Below are 18,518 nucleotides of genomic sequence, written 5' to 3' on the forward strand. Positions count from 1 at the left end.
TAATAATAGTAATGCATTTTCTTTAGTCAGGTGATATTTAGAACCATTTGGGACTGTCATGTTGGTCTATTGTACTGTAAATGTCAAATCAATTGTACCAAAATTACATTACTGACGTAAAAAAAAAAAATTTAAAAAAGAAAGAAAATGAAGGATTTGTACAGAATGTACAGTGTATTGGCTCAGAAGCATTTGAGGTTTGTAATACACACCATTATCAACACTGATTACAGGCAGGTTTCTGATAAGTGTTTGAGCACGAACAGTTCTGGAATGCATTGTGCAATAATGGCAGCATACGCTCACATATATTAAACAGGCAAATAATCATTCTGGTGTAATGTAAATATGATTATACTAATCTGAAATGGCAAGCGTAAAATAATGAATCATGAAAACCTATTCAAAGGAGCTTTAACAGAATAATTTTAGTTAAACGAATATTTTTCATATTTAGTCATTCACAAACAGACGTGTATGTGGCTCAAACACTCCTTGACTCCATTGTTTGATAGCATATACATTCATTTTTTGGCAAACACATTTGTTTATTCACATCCTGCGTGAACTTTGACCGGGACATTTGAGTTGGATCCAACCTTCGTTCCTGCATTGATGAGCTTATCTTTTGTCTTAGGAGGCAAGTTGCACTTTTTCGAGTAGATAATGCCATAGATCTTCTTCGTTTTTGTGCTTAAAGTCCTCCATGATAGTTGTGTCCTGTTAGTCATGAACTGTAATCATAGTCCTTTAAATGAAATGTAATATATTTTTGTAGACTCATGGACTTTCAGTTGCATTTGTTAGATACTTTGGTAACTTCAAAACTGATAAGCTCTGGGCCTTCTATTAGACCTTATTTAATGGGAGTGGGAATTGATTAAGATGGTGGACATGCTGTGCAATAGATACTTCACCCACTTGTCTAGATGCAGGATTCACAGCAGATTCATGCATTTCATTTGCACGATATTATGAAGACAGCAGGTGATTTAACTTGACTTGTTATTTTTTTTTTAAAAAGAAGCAATTTATTGGGTATATTTTTGTGATTTTTTTTTTCAACATTCAAAGGTAAGTAGTGGCACAAGCCATCTCTGATATGCATTTTAATTTGAATTATTTTGAACAACATTGTATATTTGACTAAATAATTTAAATCTAACTTTTCTTATATAAAATAATTCTTGTATAAATAATGCTGAAGTTGTCCTGAAAATCTGTATATATCTGAGAGAGGGGACATTTCCTTGCAATTTGATTGGTGGAAATTGGCAGCACTGATCTAATAGGACAGACAAAAATGGATCATCTCAAACCCACCCTGCTGTTTGTTCAGTATTTAAACTTCATATTAGATCCTAAAATGAAACAATCTGAAATCTGTACTTTAAGATGTAGAACATTGAGTAGTATGATTTTCAGGCTGACGCATGAAGAATTGGCCTATTAGTTTATTTTTATTCTTTTGAAATGTAGATTTCATTGATACATAAAAAAAAAAAATCCAAATTGTCAAAAAAATGCTAAATTATGTGCATATTATGACTCTGATGATAATAATATATCTAAAAATAAAAAATAGCTTACTATGTTGTGTATTCATTTATTATAAAACAATTTGTAGATTTGATTTTGTTGTGTATATTTCAAAACCGTTTTTTAGCAGAAAATACCTATTTCTAGAGAAATCAGCACGCTTCCATGGAGTGACCATGAAGACCATTGCCCCTCAGTGTCCGAGGTACATTTATATCAGTCAATATTAACTGTTTGTTTTTCAACTCAGTGTTATCATGGTCTCTCAATCTCAATAATCATTTGTAAACATGATGGAGGTAGCCTAGATTTTCAGTCTGGGGTCCATACAGTTGAGAAATCTAAAAATTTGTTTATTTAAAAAAATTAAATAAAAAATAAAAATATTATAACAACATAAAATAAGTTTTGATAGTGTAGACTCATAGCTGATTCATGCAATAACAATTCCTTGTTATTTCTGTAACAAGAGCAAAGGTCATTTACGCAATCATAGATCAGAGATCATGAGTGTTTTTCTGCTTTGGTGTGATGGGTCTCTAATTTGTTTTTTAAATAATAATAAAAAAAAGTTAAAGAGATTAAAGGGTCTGTGTATGTCAACAAGCATTTACTGATGAAATGTGGATCACATTGCATAACATTTTGAAATCACAACATGAATTTTAGAAGTGGATATTTTCAGATTGACGTCAGAGCCCGGTCATTGTTTTGGAGCACACTAGCTTATAGGGTGATTTCACCAAGTACCACATGTTCCTGGATCAACATCTTTGTTGATCCTGGAACAACTTTCCAATCAACCAATCAGATTTGAGGGACAAGTTTACAGTTTATGTCAAGTTTAGGCTTAGAACCAGGGTGAGGTGCTTGGATCAGTCTTATTCACATATCATTTCCCTCTGATTTTAGGGAAATGTTATGGGTGGGGTTAGGTTTAGGGGTAGGGATAGGGTAAGGACTACATTTTGGGACAGGAATGTTATTCCAGGATCAATAAAATATGTTGATCTAGGAACATGTCTTACTTGGCAAAATCATTTATTGAGTGCACTTATTCAATCTCACATTCAATCCCACTACTGGAACTGTGTTCTAGAAATACATATTATAGATATGAGGGTATAGGCAGGCATAAATTCATTCAGAGGAATAAGGTACTGTATCACATACAAAAATGCAACAATAATAAAACAATGCATTGACATTTACTTTTGATACTTAAGTACATTTAAAAATTAGTACTTCTGTACTTTTACTTAAGTAAAAATCGGTCTTTACTACTTTTACTTGAAACAGAGTAATATTTGTCCAGCAGTATATCTGTACACTGAAATGTGACAATCTGTACATACACTGATTTGGGTTACATGAGAAATCACAAGGCAACATCTGCTGCCTCCTGGTGGAGATGCCAAACATATTTCCATCAGAGTTTTTCATCTCAAACCAATGAATGCTATCATTGTGTAAATTATAAAAATTATTTAGGAAGCGGGAGAATCTGATTTAAATGGTCAATTTGAGCTATGTCTCTTTCAAGAATCATTTAAGACATCATAACTGAATAATACAATACAAATTCATGTTTATTTTGGGTGATGTTATGTTGTCAAACCAAAATTTATTCAGACACCTTCAACATTCTTCACATTATCAAAGTTTATTCGCTATAGTTTAGAAAATGGTAATAAAAAGAACTCAGTAATCAAATCAGTTGATATTTCAATGGTTTTGGCCACCCTTCTGTTAGATTGTCACAAATAAATTAGGTTGAATAGCAGTCAGCTGTTAAATTTAAGTACACAATTAGATCATTCCAACTTAGGTCAACCAATTACCAAGCAATGCTTAAATTTTGCACCCATAAACAAATATCAAAAATGATATCTGGTGTCTGAATAATTTTGGGTTTGACTGTAAATTTACGACTGTCATTAGGAACCAAGGTATAATTTGCATTGATTGGACTTAAAAAGCTGCCACAATATAGCCTATAGGCTATGTGAAATGTATCAGCTCGATGTATCAGTTTGATTAATCTGGCTTTGCTGGGGACTGCAGGAAATGTATATTATAATATATAAATAAAGGCTATGATAATTATTTAATGACCTTTCTATGCTCTATTTACATTTTAGCTGATGGAAGTCAATAAAATGCACTGACAAGTTTAAGGTATAAATTGGTTATGGCCAACATTTCCCTATATCTACTGTTGTAGCCTACATAAATGAGGCTTATATATATATATATATATATATATATATATATATATATATATATATATATATATATATATATATATTGGTACAATTGCCATTTACAACACAATATACCAACACGACAGTCCGAAATGGTTCAAATTATAACATGAATATAGAAAATGCATTATTATTATAGTAAAAAATAAATAAATAAATAAATAAAAAGTAATAATAATAAATGCTGTCATAACATTTCTATAAAATCACTGACAAATTCACCCATCCAAAACATCACAAAAGGGCTTTTATTTGTGGTCTATTTGATTAGATAGCCTTATCATAGTTGCCCAACCGTCTGTGTTTGATAATGTCTTTACATATCTCTCTTGTACAGTATAGGCCTACTGTAAGGTCAGGTTCACACACATTTGTCTAACAGCTGGCTCAGAAACTTTACATTTTAGTTGATGGGAGTCGATAAAATGGTAAGTTGATAAGTTTAAGGTATAAATTGGTTAAAAGCCAACATTTGTCTATTGGATCCACTGTTGTAGGCAATATAAATGATGCTTATGTTGTCAAAAGTAAAGTTAGTATCCAGTAAAAAACAAATGTATCCAGTACGCGCTTTATTTTCCGCTAGCGACCAATAACTGTTCATTATTGCAATCTGCTCTACTTCGGAGTGTACGGATTCGTCCAAAGAGTAGCATGGGTGTTATACCCTCACAACAACGTTGTGGGTGCTCAGAAATTATTATTTTGCACACAAAAAAAATAGTCATCAATCAAATCGCATGGATTCCAACATCATGAAACATGAGTTTATAATGTGATCGTTCTCAAAGATAATACTGACATTCCATTCTCAGATAAACGAGTCCCCCCTACAGTCTAGTGGTGGACTCGTCCATTGACAGCGGAGCAGAGCTCTCTGTGTGTGGTGTCAAGTCTCTCGCTCAATGATGAGGTTTCAAGTGCGCCTTTGAGATGTTATGGAGTCTGTAGAATATTCTGCAAGTTATAACTTTTTCGATTCTCTTTTATTAAAACAACATTCCAACTTTTAGAGTACAAGATTGACCTGTGACCTGTTCTCAATACCTTATTTAATTTTTTTGTTTACAAGCTTCTGTGAGTTTTTTTCATAGCGAAAATGTTGAAAGTTTTGTGAGGACACTCCTTCAGACGGACTAAGGCTACAACCGACAAATTGGAGAACATATCAGCTCTGTCGTTTTTTAGGAGGTAAGTTGTTGTCTTTTTTAAACATTTTCTAATGTATTTTTTCAACATATGCCGCTTTTTGGAACCCATTATTTGCATGATAGCGGTCCATGGGAATTAATACACTCTTTATGGCACTAAAACTAATGCATTTCAGACTAAATACTGCTTTCATGTCTAGCAGTCTACGTTGGTTTTCACGATGACACGTGTGGTTGTTTCGTTTTTCTAGATTCTAGAAACATTTTTTTTTATTTATTTTTTTTTAGTTCATGTCCAGGTCACCATAAAAATCCATGCATGTAAGCATGGGATGGTTTTAATGCCCAGGAAAGCTGACCTTATGATGCCAAGGGACTCTATTTGACCCTTTGCATTTAATTTGATGCGTTATATTACTAGATTCATCGATTATCCACACAGTAAAATGACTCAATATTAGGGGTGTAACAATATATCGTGTCACAATATATCGCAATACAAAAATGCAACAATATGTATCGTGAATAGTTAACCCCCCCCAAAAAAAATTACTATGTGAGAAAAAATGTAAGTTTTCAGAGTTTTAGTGTCAGTACTTACATTCAAATATTATATATACTGTTGAATATAATGTATAATAATGCAATAGGGGAATATCTGTGTAAAAAAGTGGCCTACATTATTTTAAATGTATCTAGTGAGTGACAGAGAAACATATTCGTCTAAAATAACTCTGTATTTTCAGCTTCAGAATCATGAATATTTTTATTCTGGTGTCTCTATTGTCCTGTGCTTTGGGTTTCCAGCACCAAGTCCAAGAATATTCATTTATACACACAATGTAATATCAAATTTATCAGTTTAATAAACAGTACATTTTTTGTTAACCTTTTATCATATGTCTTGGAGTATCGCAATGATATCGTATCGTGAGTTCAGTATTGTGATATGTATCGAATCGTGACATGAGGGTATCGTTACACCCCTACTCAATATATGTGACTATATTTACTATACTATTATAAAACTGGGTGTAATGTATAATTACAGTTACACTGCTTATGATAGTTCTCTTATGTTATATTAATATTTGCAGTGCATCTTCTTTTCAGTGCCAGTCTGTAGATGGTCTAATAGCAATAAGTTATTCTTCCAATTCAGTTGTCATTTGTGTTCTTTAATTTCCCCTCTGTTATGATCACCTTCTGGGTCACAGCATGATCTTCACAGCAGGAGTAAGAGGTTGATTCCCCACTTTTCCAATCAAGTCGCTCCATGATGCCTTGCAATCATCTCAGTGGCATATCTGCCAACCTGCTATCAGTGTCTGAATAAACCCGGAACCATTGTCAACATTACATTTCTATTTCCATCCCTAGTTCTGGTCTGGTTCTGCTAAATATCAGAATTGTTTCGGAGAAATTCATTTCCCGCTTATGATGATGGGAAATGTATTGGATGACCTCTTGGCATTATTAAATTTAGCGACAAGCTATTTCGGGGAAAAATACCCTGAATTCTCAGACAAGGGTAGAAGTGTATTGTTTGTTTTCCTGTAATTTTACGGTCCGCCGGAGCAGCAGAAAAACTGGGTTTTCTGTTCTACTGATCTTTTGACACCTGTCAGGGTGCATTTAAGTTAGGCCACATTGGGGAATAGAAGGCTTAATGAGACACACACACACACACACACACACACACACACACACACACACACACACACACACACACACACACACACACACACACACACACAGTTAATTGAGCTGATGTTTTATGCATGATGGGTCAAAGATGAATACTGTACAACTGCATGCTCAATTGCACTGATGTGTACAAAATATGTCCCACTCCCACACTTTCCAGGTTACATTTATTTCTGGCTATTTGATCCGTGCACATGGCAACCTGGCACATATCTTTGTTTGATTTGAATGGGGTGTAATGAAAGCTGTTATCTGGAAATGAATTAAGGGCAATAGTTGCACTGGATTGCTTTTCACACTGGTCTGCGAAAAAAAATACATGTCATGTGAGTGTGTGTGTGGAATCTGGTGGCGAGACACAACATTCACGTGTGCCAGAGTGGCAGTGTTGTAATGGGGGCTAGTTTATTGAGACGAGGGAGGGTAACAAGATGAGTTTGTGCAACCAAGACTACTGGGAGTGAAATTGGAAACTAGGGCTTGTGTGGAGAAATCATCAAGGAATGTTTAGTCATTAGATGCAATATAAGAACTGGGACTTAGTGTGACAGAGTATTCCCTTTAGAGACGTGGCAGAGAGAGAACGGGCAAGGGTTAAACATTCAGTGGGAAGAAAGTGCAACGAAACTGGCATTTAGGATAAACTGAGAAAATATGTTAAACTAACAAATGCACATGTAGGCTATTCTTTTGGACAGACAGCTTTAGTAAATTAAATAACATATTGAAATACTCACAAGCTTGGCTGAACTGCACATTTTGGCTTTTTTTACATAAAATGAATGATATTTCCAAACCTATTTTCACCCTTAAAGGGATAGTTAACCCAAAAATGAAATTGTTGTCATCATATCACTCTGGCGTTCCAATCCTGTATAACTTTCCTTCCTCTGTGGAAAACTTGTGCTGAAGAATGTACTGGTAATTTCTTTCCATGCAGAACAATGAATGGTGACTAGAGCGTTCTAACTTTAAAAAGGACTCTGGCGCCCTATAAAAAAGTATCATAAAAGTGGTTCATATGACTAATGCATTTTCTGAAGTCATGCAATGGCTTTGTGTGAGAGACAGATTCAATTTACTGTAAGGGTTCGCTTACTGTGTTCATGTTCAGGTTCGTGAACAAAGTGTTCTTTTGAGTTGTTGATCTTTTCAGTGAATCAGTTTATTCGGTTCACGAAACCATTCAGAATGAATCAGTCTGATCCAGTTCTCAAGTTCCACTCAACTGACTGGTCCTGTATGCTAAGACTATCAGCAAGTGAAGTGAAAACATTAAATGTCAGTCTATTCCTCTCACAAAGCTATCATAGACTTCAGAAGACTTCCATACAAAACATATAAACTGCTTTTATGATAGTTTAAGGATTCAGTTCCAGTTCTTTGTAATTGAATGGAAAATGACCAGTAAATTCTCATTTGGTGAAATTAAGTCATACAGGTTTAGAACAACATGAAAGTATTTGAATGATGTCAGAATTTTAATTTTTGGCTGAACTATCCCCACAAGAAACATGAGCTCAATATTTCCAGTGTTAACAATGCGGAAGTTCAGTGTGGAAGTAAGCTGTTTTCTGTGAATGTGTGAGACTTCCAATTCATTGGCCGCTATAGGGAAATAACGTGAAGAGTATAACAAAGTGCAGTAAACGGTAAAACTATTTGCACTACAAACCAGTGTGTTTAGAATTAAGACAATACATTAAAATAATATGTTAAGAAATACAATTTTGCAGTACAGCTATAAATAACTATAAGAGGATGACACTGGAACATTCAATTTACAAATAGCCACGCACACTCTTAAGTGAAAAATGAGGTGGATATGTTTTCCAGTTTCCTTTGACTTGTATGGTTTATAGACAGACAGACACCAGTTGTGAAACCACCTGTAAAGCATTATGGTTTGTGACTGGAGTGGCAGAGGATGCTTGTGAATCTTGAGGTACTGGAGCATACAGTGATAGACCATCTGCTCTCCATCCGAGGAGATGTGTCTCACTTTTCTCTGTTCTGATTCAATTTTTTTGCAAGGGGATTTTCAAGCGTTTTGGAAATTAGGGCTGTGTTCAACTCCTCACTCCTCTCATCATGTCTTTCATTTTGGTTCCTCTTCACAGAGAATGAATTTGTGAGTCTCCGCTCTATATATGTGCCCCCTGTGATGTTGTTATTTCTGCTGGATCAGGGCCTGTAGGGACCCTTCAGATTTTTTTCCATTTGACAGCAGCATGAGCTTACATTTTTTCCTTCAGAACGGAAAGTTCTGGGTTTCTTGTGGCTTGGTGAGTGTCTGAGGAAAAAGAGGGAGGGAGAAGCAAGCTACGCCCATGTTTATGTCTGTCTGCCTGCGTGCTGCCAGCCCAGTAGCTTCACCCATGTGACTCCAGCCAAGGGAGGAGCCACCCTTATGATGGCCTCGACAAACTTAGCAAACGGAGCAAAGCCATTTTCTGAAGAGGTGGACATATCTAGAGAACCAAGTCTAAAAGTGAGGGGGCAGGAAATATAAGATATTCTTCACCCTGCCTCCTTTTCATCATGGTTTTATAAATTATATATATGAGGATGATGAAGTAAGTTTTGTTGGAAAATATCCATGAATGAAATAAACATAATCAATCAATCAATCAAAAAAAAAAAGTACCTATGAAATGTATTTCTATTAGGTCAAATGGTAGATTAGTACCTCCTTGAGAAAGTGTAGCTTTAACTGTAATAAATTGAGCAGATATACATATAAATTTACTGTATCTTTGAAAATGAAAGGTTTTTAGGTCATACCATCTCAGTTATTCATGAGTTTTTATTTATTTAGCCGAAAAAACTATCCATCACAGTGTTGCTCTGTGAATCCCTGGAAAGTAAGATGCCTGCATGAAGAGTTATTTTTCCAAACAGAAATATGCACGTTTATGGTCTTCTCAGGTCTGACTTGTGTCTTATGACCTATGACAGTAGCAGATCTTTTAAAAATCTAGTTTAAAACTAGTCTGGCTAACGTCAGACCTCTTCTCATTGAGATGTGGTCTGGGAACCACATGTTCATTTTCTCGTATTTGAGGCGTGGTTTACGAATGCCCAGAGCCGTTTATTGGGCGCTACGAATGTCTATCAAATGCGCCTGCACGTAGCTCATAGCCAATCGTTTCAATTATACCAGATGACGTATGTAGAGCGACAGAAATTCGACGAGGAAGAAGACGAAATAAACTTGCGTTCTAAACTACTTAGAACACTATCTAAGGCTGCATCGAAAGGTAACTTTGCGTCTGATGCCATGTTGGATCCATAGATATAAACAAACTGCTCTGGTGTGTCGCATAGACGTCGTCATCGTCTTGCTGCTCCCTCCCCGTTCTGTGATTGGTTCCCTTTTTGAGGGGAAAATCTGGTCCATGGTGTCCAGGCTGCCTAGCAGCGTGAAGAAAATCGCGCTGCGCGCAAGGCAGAATGGAGAAACCCAGGCTAGTTTAAAACACAAGAAATTCACTTTTTGTATTCATGTTGGTTTCCAATGGTTTTGAAAAACTTTTTATAAAATGTCATGTAATTTAACCCTCAAGTAAAAAGTACTTATAGAATAGAGGAAGAGGCTGTAGTAGAAAGAGAGGATAGAAGTGAGTGCATATGGCTATGTCGCTTATATAACCTATCGTTAAATTTCACTCCCTGCCACCTCACCGTTTATATGGTCTTTATATGATTTGTTTAAATAGAACGAGCAGTGCCTCACACTCTGCCCCCTCTTAACGCCGCAAGCACAGGCTCATGTACAGTAAGAGAGACACCAACCGTTCCAAATTACCCACACACATGCAAAAAAATAAAATATCTTCCTCATCTCCCTGGTAACCCACGGCCTCTTGATTGTTGCTAAGGTGGTCTGGTGGCAGTTATGCCCTCATATGAGCCTCCCTCAATTCTGCTCAGTGCCCTCCCCGCTTTACCCCACTGTGGAGGAGTCAATCAATTCTCACCTTAACAAGGTATTAAATGATTTCCATGGATACCAGGATCCACTCCTTCAATTTGGAAGGCTAACACGTTTTCCATTATTCTGAAACATACATCTGGCAGAGGAAATGTGAATCTCTTTATTGTGGCTTGCGTAGGTTTAAAAATATCTAAGAAGCTACTTTATTTCATTGTGTTTGTGCTGACAGGGAGCAGCAAGAGTCGTCTGCACTAGAGTTTCATCATGGGTAAACAGAACAGCAAGTTGCGACCTGAGGTCCTCAACGACCTGCGGGAGAACACGGAGTTCACAGACCACGAGCTGCAGGAGTGGTACCGCGGCTTCCTGAAGGACTGTCCGTCTGGCCATCTAACGGTAGAGGAATTCAAGAAGATCTACGCCAATTTCTTTCCCTACGGTGACGCTTCGAAGTTCGCGGAGCACGTCTTCCGCACCTTCGACACCAACGGCGACGCCACAATCGACTTCCGGGAGTTCATAATCGCCCTGAGCGTGACCTCGCGCGGAGGCCTGGAGCAGAAGCTCCGCTGGGCCTTTAGCATGTACGATCTGGACGGCAACGGATATATCAGCCGGGCTGAAATGCTGGAGATCGTACAGGTGAGCTTTTGGTTTCATTTGCATTTCTATATTTTATCTGGCCAGCCATTGTTTTTTATGGAAGCCCGTTTCCGCCACCATTGAGTAAAAAAAAAAAAAAGATTCTTTAAGTCATAATAATTAGAAAGTTTTTCATAATTATGACTTAGTATCTCATTATATTGAGAAAGTTTCTCAAAATAATGACTTAGTATCTCATTATATTGAGAAAGTTTCTCAAAATAATGACTTAGTATCTCATCATATTGAGAACGTTTCTCAAAATAATGACTTAGTATCTCATTATATTGAGAAAGTTTCTCATAATAATGACTTAACATCTCATAATAATGAGAAACTTTCTCGTAATAATGACTTAACATCTCATAATAATGAGAAACTTTCTCGTAATAATGAGAAACTTTCTCGTAATGACTTAACATCTCATAATAATGAGAAACTTTCTCGTAATAATTACTTATTTTCTCGCACTTCTACGCATGCGCAAAGCAGTGGAGCAGAAGGGAGTGCCATGCTAGCGACATCCGCTGGTCAAAGCCGTGTAAATGCATCACAGCAAACATGTCGCCGCGTTTTTAGAATGCCGTGTCGTGCGTGAGACGCTGCAAAAGACGCAAGCGCAACGTCCGTCTTATTATGAGATGTTAAAGCTACAATATCTAATTTTTTTCACCGCTAGGGGTTGCTAACCTCTTACTTTGGGACAAAAGCGAATTACTTCTCAATGGCAAAACAAAGGCGTAGGTTGATGACGCATAAGCGGAATTATGGAATTATCCGTCATGCCGAAGGATCTAATAATGTTTATGATGAGTGAATACTTTGATGTTTTTAACATGACTGTGGTATGAAGCAGGGCGTGATTGCTAATGAGAGACAGATATCAGCGCCACACGCGAGTCCCGCGGATATAAAGCAATGAGGACATTTCATTCTACCGAACTACCCGCAAGTGCTGAATTAATACTCACACAGGTCAGTTTATTAGACGAACTAAACTTGTGAGGTAATGCAGCGCTGTTTCACTTGGTCTACACTATCACACTAAACAGCATTTGAGTGTGTTGAAAGTTATAACGTTATTCTATGTGTTAGTTTGTCTGTATGAGACTAGCAGTAAGCTAGATCAACATTAGAATAACATACTGATCATATTCTAACTAGGGCTGTCAAAAGATTAATCGCGATTAATCGCATCCAAAATAAAAGTTTGTTTTTAATAATATATGTGTGTGTACTGTGTATAATTAGGGCCCGAGCACCGATGGTGAGAGGACCCTATTGTTTTTGCTCCGTTTATTATTATTCTTCTTCTCCAAAGTGAATCGCTTTTTAGAGGGCCTAAACATGCTCGAAAACTCATGAAACTTTGCACACGCTTCAGAAGTGGTGAAAATTTACGTGTGATATGGTTTTCAGAATTGTGGGGGGCAAATTCGGTAAATTATTGCCCCCACATTTTGCCCCGGCTCCTGGTTTCACGTACAGGTATGAAATTTGGTACATACATGTAATGACCCAATACCTACAGAAAAGTCTCTTGGAGCATAGCCCTAAACACAACAGGAAGTGAGCTATTTTGAACTTCCTCCTGGATTTTGGGCATTTTTCGTAATTTCCTGATGTTGTACTTTAACGAACTCCTCCTACAGATTTGATCTGATACTCTTCAAATTTGGTGAGTGTAATCTTAAGGCCTTTGTGACGTTAAATTGCGAAGATCTAGAGTTTTCGTCGAAGGGTGTGCCCTCGGCGGCCTGACAAACATCTATCTATAAATTACAGGAACGTCTGTCTGTCTGTCTGTCTGTGTGTGTGTGTGTCTGTTCCTCGCATATCTCTCGAACCGTTAGTCCGATTGATTTCAAACTCGACAGGTGTCTTGCCACGGGCACGAGTAAGTGCAGTGCCAAGTTTGACATTGTTTGGATGAGAAATGCAAAAGATATCGTTAAATATATCATTTTTAGAAGGTTGTGGTTTAAAAATAAACATTCTGACATTAGAGAGTTGTATCGGTCAAAGAAGCCCCAAGAAGGCTGTGGTTTAAAAATAAACATTCTGACATAAACACTCAGTCAGCTACACTGTTTACTTCTGAATATTATAGTTTGGTTCCCGAACGTGATAAATCCATCTATCTATAAATTACAGAAACGTCCGTCTGTCTGTCTGTGTGTTATTCGCATATCTCTCGAATGTGAGATAACCACTAAATGTGTGAAAACCACTATTTTCTGTTTCAAACTTTCACATAGCATCTTTAGGTTATAACAACATTGAAAATCAAAATCTGGATTTGAATTTTTTAAGATTTATTATAAAAACGGATTATTTTTTCCCAAAAATGCAATAAATTCATGACTTTTTTTTTTTTTTTAAATGCTATTAATCCATTGAATCAATATAAAGTTATTTTTGATCATATTGCCATCGCAAGAAATATCTCCTGAACTTTTTTGACGGCGATCAGCTCACAAAAACTGATTTTGCACGGGCACTTTGCACTGCTCCCTGAATCGAGGTGCTTATTCATTTGTGGATGTAAACTGAATCTGTAAGTCAGCTATGCTGTTAGTGTTTACTTCTGAATATTATATTTCATTCTGGTGCGCTTAACGTTGTCGCTACTGTGTAATAGTAGCCTATGCTATTCACCAACTAAACATATCCTATTCAATGCGTTCACAGTCTCTTTCACGGGCATCATTTGTAGTTGCCTATTCACAAACTGTTTGCTCAAGCATAGCGTTTTCTCGGAGTTCACTGTGTGCTTTTTACCATGCACAAATAAAAATGTCACTGAACTTTTGCTGTGTAATTGTAACAATAAGCACACACCAAACCAACAATTACTAAAAACACACACAAAAACTGATTTTGCACGGGCATTTTTTGCACTAGTTCACCCAATTTCGGCCTTTTGGTGATATATGCATGATCAGATAAGTTCAATATTAATGTTGCTTGCAGTTCTGATGTTGCTAGGCAACCACAGACAGCCTGCAGTAACTCAGGCATACAATTTTCAATCTGCCACAAACTTCACATGTTTGATAAGAGTCCTGTCCTGAACACATGCCAATGCTCATTATGATTATAGCAATAGCACCACCTGCTGGTAGCAGGAAGTGTGGCAAATACAAAACGTGCTCGAAAAATCATGAAACTTTGCACACGCTTCAGAAGTGGTGACAATTTACGTGTGATGTGGTTTTAAAAATTGGGTGGGGCAAAATGGCTTACTTATTGCCCCTACATTTTGCCCCGGCTCGACGTTTCACGTACAGGTATGAAATTTGGTACACACATGTAAAGACCCAATACCTACAAAAAAGTCTCTTGGAGCATAGCCCTAAACACAACAGGAAGTCAGTTATTTTGAACTTCCTGTCAGATTTTGGGCAGTTTTTGCCATTTCCTGATGTTGTACTTTAACAAACTCCTACAGTTTTGATCTGATCCTCTTCAAATTTGGTGAGTGTAATCTTAAGGCCTTTCCTAAAGGTGCCGGGTGGCGGTGGCAGGGGTGCGAGGGCCCTTTTCATCGCTGCTTGCAGCTTTAATTAAATTTGTATATATAAATACACACACATGCATGTATATATTTAAGAAAAATGTGTTATTTATATATATATAAAAAAAATATATTTATATATAATATAAACTATATAAATATATATACAGTATATGTATGCAAATATTTCTTAAATATATACATGCATGTGTGTGTATTTATATATACAAAATAATTATACACAGTACACACACATATATTATGTAAACACAAACTTTTATTTTGGATGCGATTAATCGCAATTAATCTTTTGACAGCCCTAATTCTAACATTTCATCATGTTGAGCTATATAACATTGATTAGTTTTATGTACATTTGCGCGTCTCTGTCGAGTCGAAGTTAGTTGCGGACGTGAAGCTTTCGGCATCTCGAAAACACCACGCTGATATTGATCCTCGTTTTAGTTCTCCTTTTGTCCCAAAGTCTGCTTGCCATGGTCCATAATGTTTGAATGAAACAACAACCGCACGAGATGTCCACGTCTGTCGCCATGGTTACTATGGCAGTACAAGCGGAAACCAGGGAAAAAGCGGATATTACGTCATTGTCAGGCGACAAGTGAACAGGGACGTTATTTAAAATTGGAATTTCTCAGAAATTAAAAATCTTTGGGATATTGTAAGTACACAACTGCAGGAAATATATCACACTGTGCAAGTGATTTTTGGATATTTTATTACAAAATTCTTACATATTGTACCTTAAAGTCACAATTATGAGAAAGTTTCTCATTATTACGAGAAACTTTCTTAATATGATGAGATACTAAGTCATAATTATGAGAAAGTTTCTCATTATTATGACTTACAGAATTATATTTTTTACTCAACTATAGCGGAAACGGGCTTCCATAGTTTTTAGAGCAGCATGTTCCATATCAATATTAGCTCAGTCTAATGTTTGGTGATACAGACCTCCTGAATAAACAGATCTCCTCAATCAAGTGTTCCACAGGCCATATGGTCTTGCCACAAATGGTGACCAAACACAAAGGCTTTGTTCGCTACTTCAAAGGGACTGTTGACTCTCAATGTTAATAACATAGATGGCTCTTTTACACCTGCATCAGAGGACATGCTATAAAACAATGTCTGAAAGTGACATTAAATGCATCTGCCAGAGAAACAGTCTCATGATCATTTGCATTGATTACACTGATATGAAGTGTTGATTGAAGCTGTGACAGTGACAGTTGCGTTATGCAACTTTTGACTGTCAGTTGTAGCATTATAAAGATAAACGTGTTGCTACTGAAAACTGAAACCTTTGCATGTGACAGTGAACTACCGTATGTTTTGACACGGTTACATTCATTTTAACAGGCAATTTATAAAATGGTGTCATCTGTGATGAAGATGCCCGAGGATGAGTCAACGCCCGAGAAACGCACAGATAAGATATTCCGACAGATGGACACGGACAACGATGGTACGCCTCCTGAGATCCGTCTCCCACTCACTGATAATATTTATATAGACTCTTAAAGTTGAACCACGCAAAATATGCACTGTTGTCTTTGTTTTACAGTAAAAACATCTAAATCAAGATTTGTCTTGAAAGTTTACTTTTCTTACCCAATTGCCAAATCGTTTTTTTTCCTAACCCAAATTGAGTGTTTCTTATGCAACTTTGCTTTCCAATTTGAAACCAAGGCAAATCATTCTTCACAGTGTCTATGACAACCACAAATGATTAGGATTAATTTAAGTTCAAGGATATTTGATCACCACTGAAATGTTACTCTTGGAAATGAACAAAATAACCCTTTTGTTGTTGTTTTTTCAAATCTATAGGCAGACTGTCTCTGGAGGAATTCATCAAAGGTGCCAAGAGCGACCCCTCTATCGTCAGACTACTGCAGTCTGACCAAAGCACCTCTCAACAGTTATAAATTCAGCTCTTAAAAGCGGCTGACAGGCGCCACTCGCATGCACACTGAAAAGAAGATTTAAGAAAATGGGAGTTGGCTGGCGTTATCAGTGATACATTTCCTGCTTAAAAAGTTTCCTTGTTCATGGGTGGTTACCTCTTTCATCATTCCAGCCTGTTTTTATTTTGATGTAATTCTGTTTGGATTGGCATTGCTGAGTCGTCATAATGTCTGGGCTGGGTCGGATTGTGAAGGACCTCTTGAAATCAATTGTCAAAATTCACTTTTAGCAGATGTTCACATTTTAAAACGTATTCTTCAGGGCCTTGTTTATAAAATGTGCGCACGCACAGATTTGATCTTAGAGTGTGCGTATGCTAGCCTGGAAATCCAGACCTAAATCTAAAAGATTAATGGTCTGGCGTCGACTAATGAAAATCGGCCAGCTCGAGGGGCGGCACCAAGCATGCATTTGAAAATCTCATTGCACGCAATTGGATAACACTACGACCAATCACAACAATAAACCCCATATGCTATCAGCGGAGCTAACTGGTAGATTAGACTCTTACCATATCTGGTCGGCAAAACAGCAAAAACGTCCTTCTTGCAAAGGAACGATTCGAGTGGCGTCTTCTGTTCCTGTTTTAGATAAAAAGCCAAGTCTAACTCGTTCATTGTAGCGGCCAAAGCCGTTTCAAACAACTGGTGTTCATCCATAGCCATCTTGCAATGTTTACTAATGACTTCGACGTCACAGCGCTGTCGTCATCTCGCTTCTGCCCCGCCTATATCAGATAACCTGATGTGATTGGTGCAGCTCAGATTGAGGGGCATATTTAATGAGCATCATTACTCGACACCAGAGTAACTCGCTGAGCAAATTCAACTTGTGCTCTCGCGAGAACTCTGGATTACCAGGGTATGCGTATGCAAAAATCCACACAGACGTTCATATTTATAAAAACGGTCTTTGATGTGGAAAAGTTCTTAGCACTACGTCAGGGTCTGAACAGACATCCGCGCTTTTCCTTGTGAAGGAGGGTCGGAGTATTGCAGGGATTTGGAAATCTAAGCAATTCTTGCCGCTCTCTATTCTCAAGTAAAGGATTTGGACGTTGACATGCTCATTTGCGATTTATAAATTTCTGGAAGAGAGGCGTATGCACGTTTGTTCTCTGAATCACACGTACGCACATTTGAGAAATGATCATCAGATTAAATGTAGGACGGTTTCTTCGCAACATTTTATAAATGAGGCCCCTGATGATTGGTTGCATTACACAGATTTTTGTCAAATCACATGCTCTCTAGAATGATGCTGCAGAATTGTCGCTACTTCATGATATCTTTAAATGATGACTAAAAAATATTTATATTTTCAATTGCATTCCACTCAACCTGTAAATGAGTAGTCAGTACCACGTCCAAATTTCCAGAATGGCTATTAAGCCAAAACATGAAGTTTCTGCTTGTAAATATTTCATTTGTTTTGCATTCAATCAAGCTATTAAGTGTCTCCAAAGCACCATTTTGGTTAGATGTTGGCTTTTATGCATCAGGTGCATTCGGAGCTGTCCGGCCAATTATGATCGACTTTGTTCATTTTATTTTAAATGGAAAGTGTTGCTTCTTTTAGTATGTAACAGAACATGCCAACAGTTTTGGGTCAAGAAGTCTTTTTTTTTTGGAAGGAAATTACTTTTATTCAGCAAGGATGCATTACATTTTCTACATTATAAAAAAAAAAAAAAAAATTGTGTTCTTCATCAAAGAATCCGGAAAAATGTATCCATTGTTTCCACAAAAATATTAAGCAGTGTGTAATCC

General features: G+C 36.9%; 1 protein-coding gene across 2 annotated transcripts; it reads left to right on the forward strand.

Annotated features, from left to right (window-relative positions):
- The first annotated feature begins 725 nt into the window (after positions 1-725).
- hpcal1 (hippocalcin-like 1) lies at positions 726-17,014 on the forward strand. 2 transcript variants are annotated; one of them, XM_079888882.1, is made up of 6 exons: positions 726-1,074; positions 1,667-1,744; positions 4,619-4,994; positions 10,828-11,240; positions 16,141-16,246; positions 16,612-17,014. In XM_079888882.1, the coding sequence occupies exons 4-6, from the start codon at positions 10,863-10,865 to the stop codon at positions 16,707-16,709; spliced, it is 582 nt and encodes a 193-aa protein (XP_079745008.1). In that variant the 5' UTR covers positions 726-1,074; positions 1,667-1,744; positions 4,619-4,994; positions 10,828-10,862; the 3' UTR covers positions 16,710-17,014. The 2 variants fall into 2 exon arrangements, with proteins under 2 accessions (XP_079745008.1, XP_079745009.1); XM_079888883.1 differs by lacking the exons at positions 726-1,074; positions 1,667-1,744; positions 4,619-4,994 and adding an exon at positions 4,222-4,231.
- Positions 17,015-18,518: the final 1,504 nt, after the last annotated feature.

This window comes from Squalius cephalus, assembly GCF_949319135.1.
Source record: "Squalius cephalus genome assembly, chromosome: 12".
Classification (NCBI taxonomy): Eukaryota; Metazoa; Chordata; class Actinopteri; order Cypriniformes; family Leuciscidae; genus Squalius; species Squalius cephalus.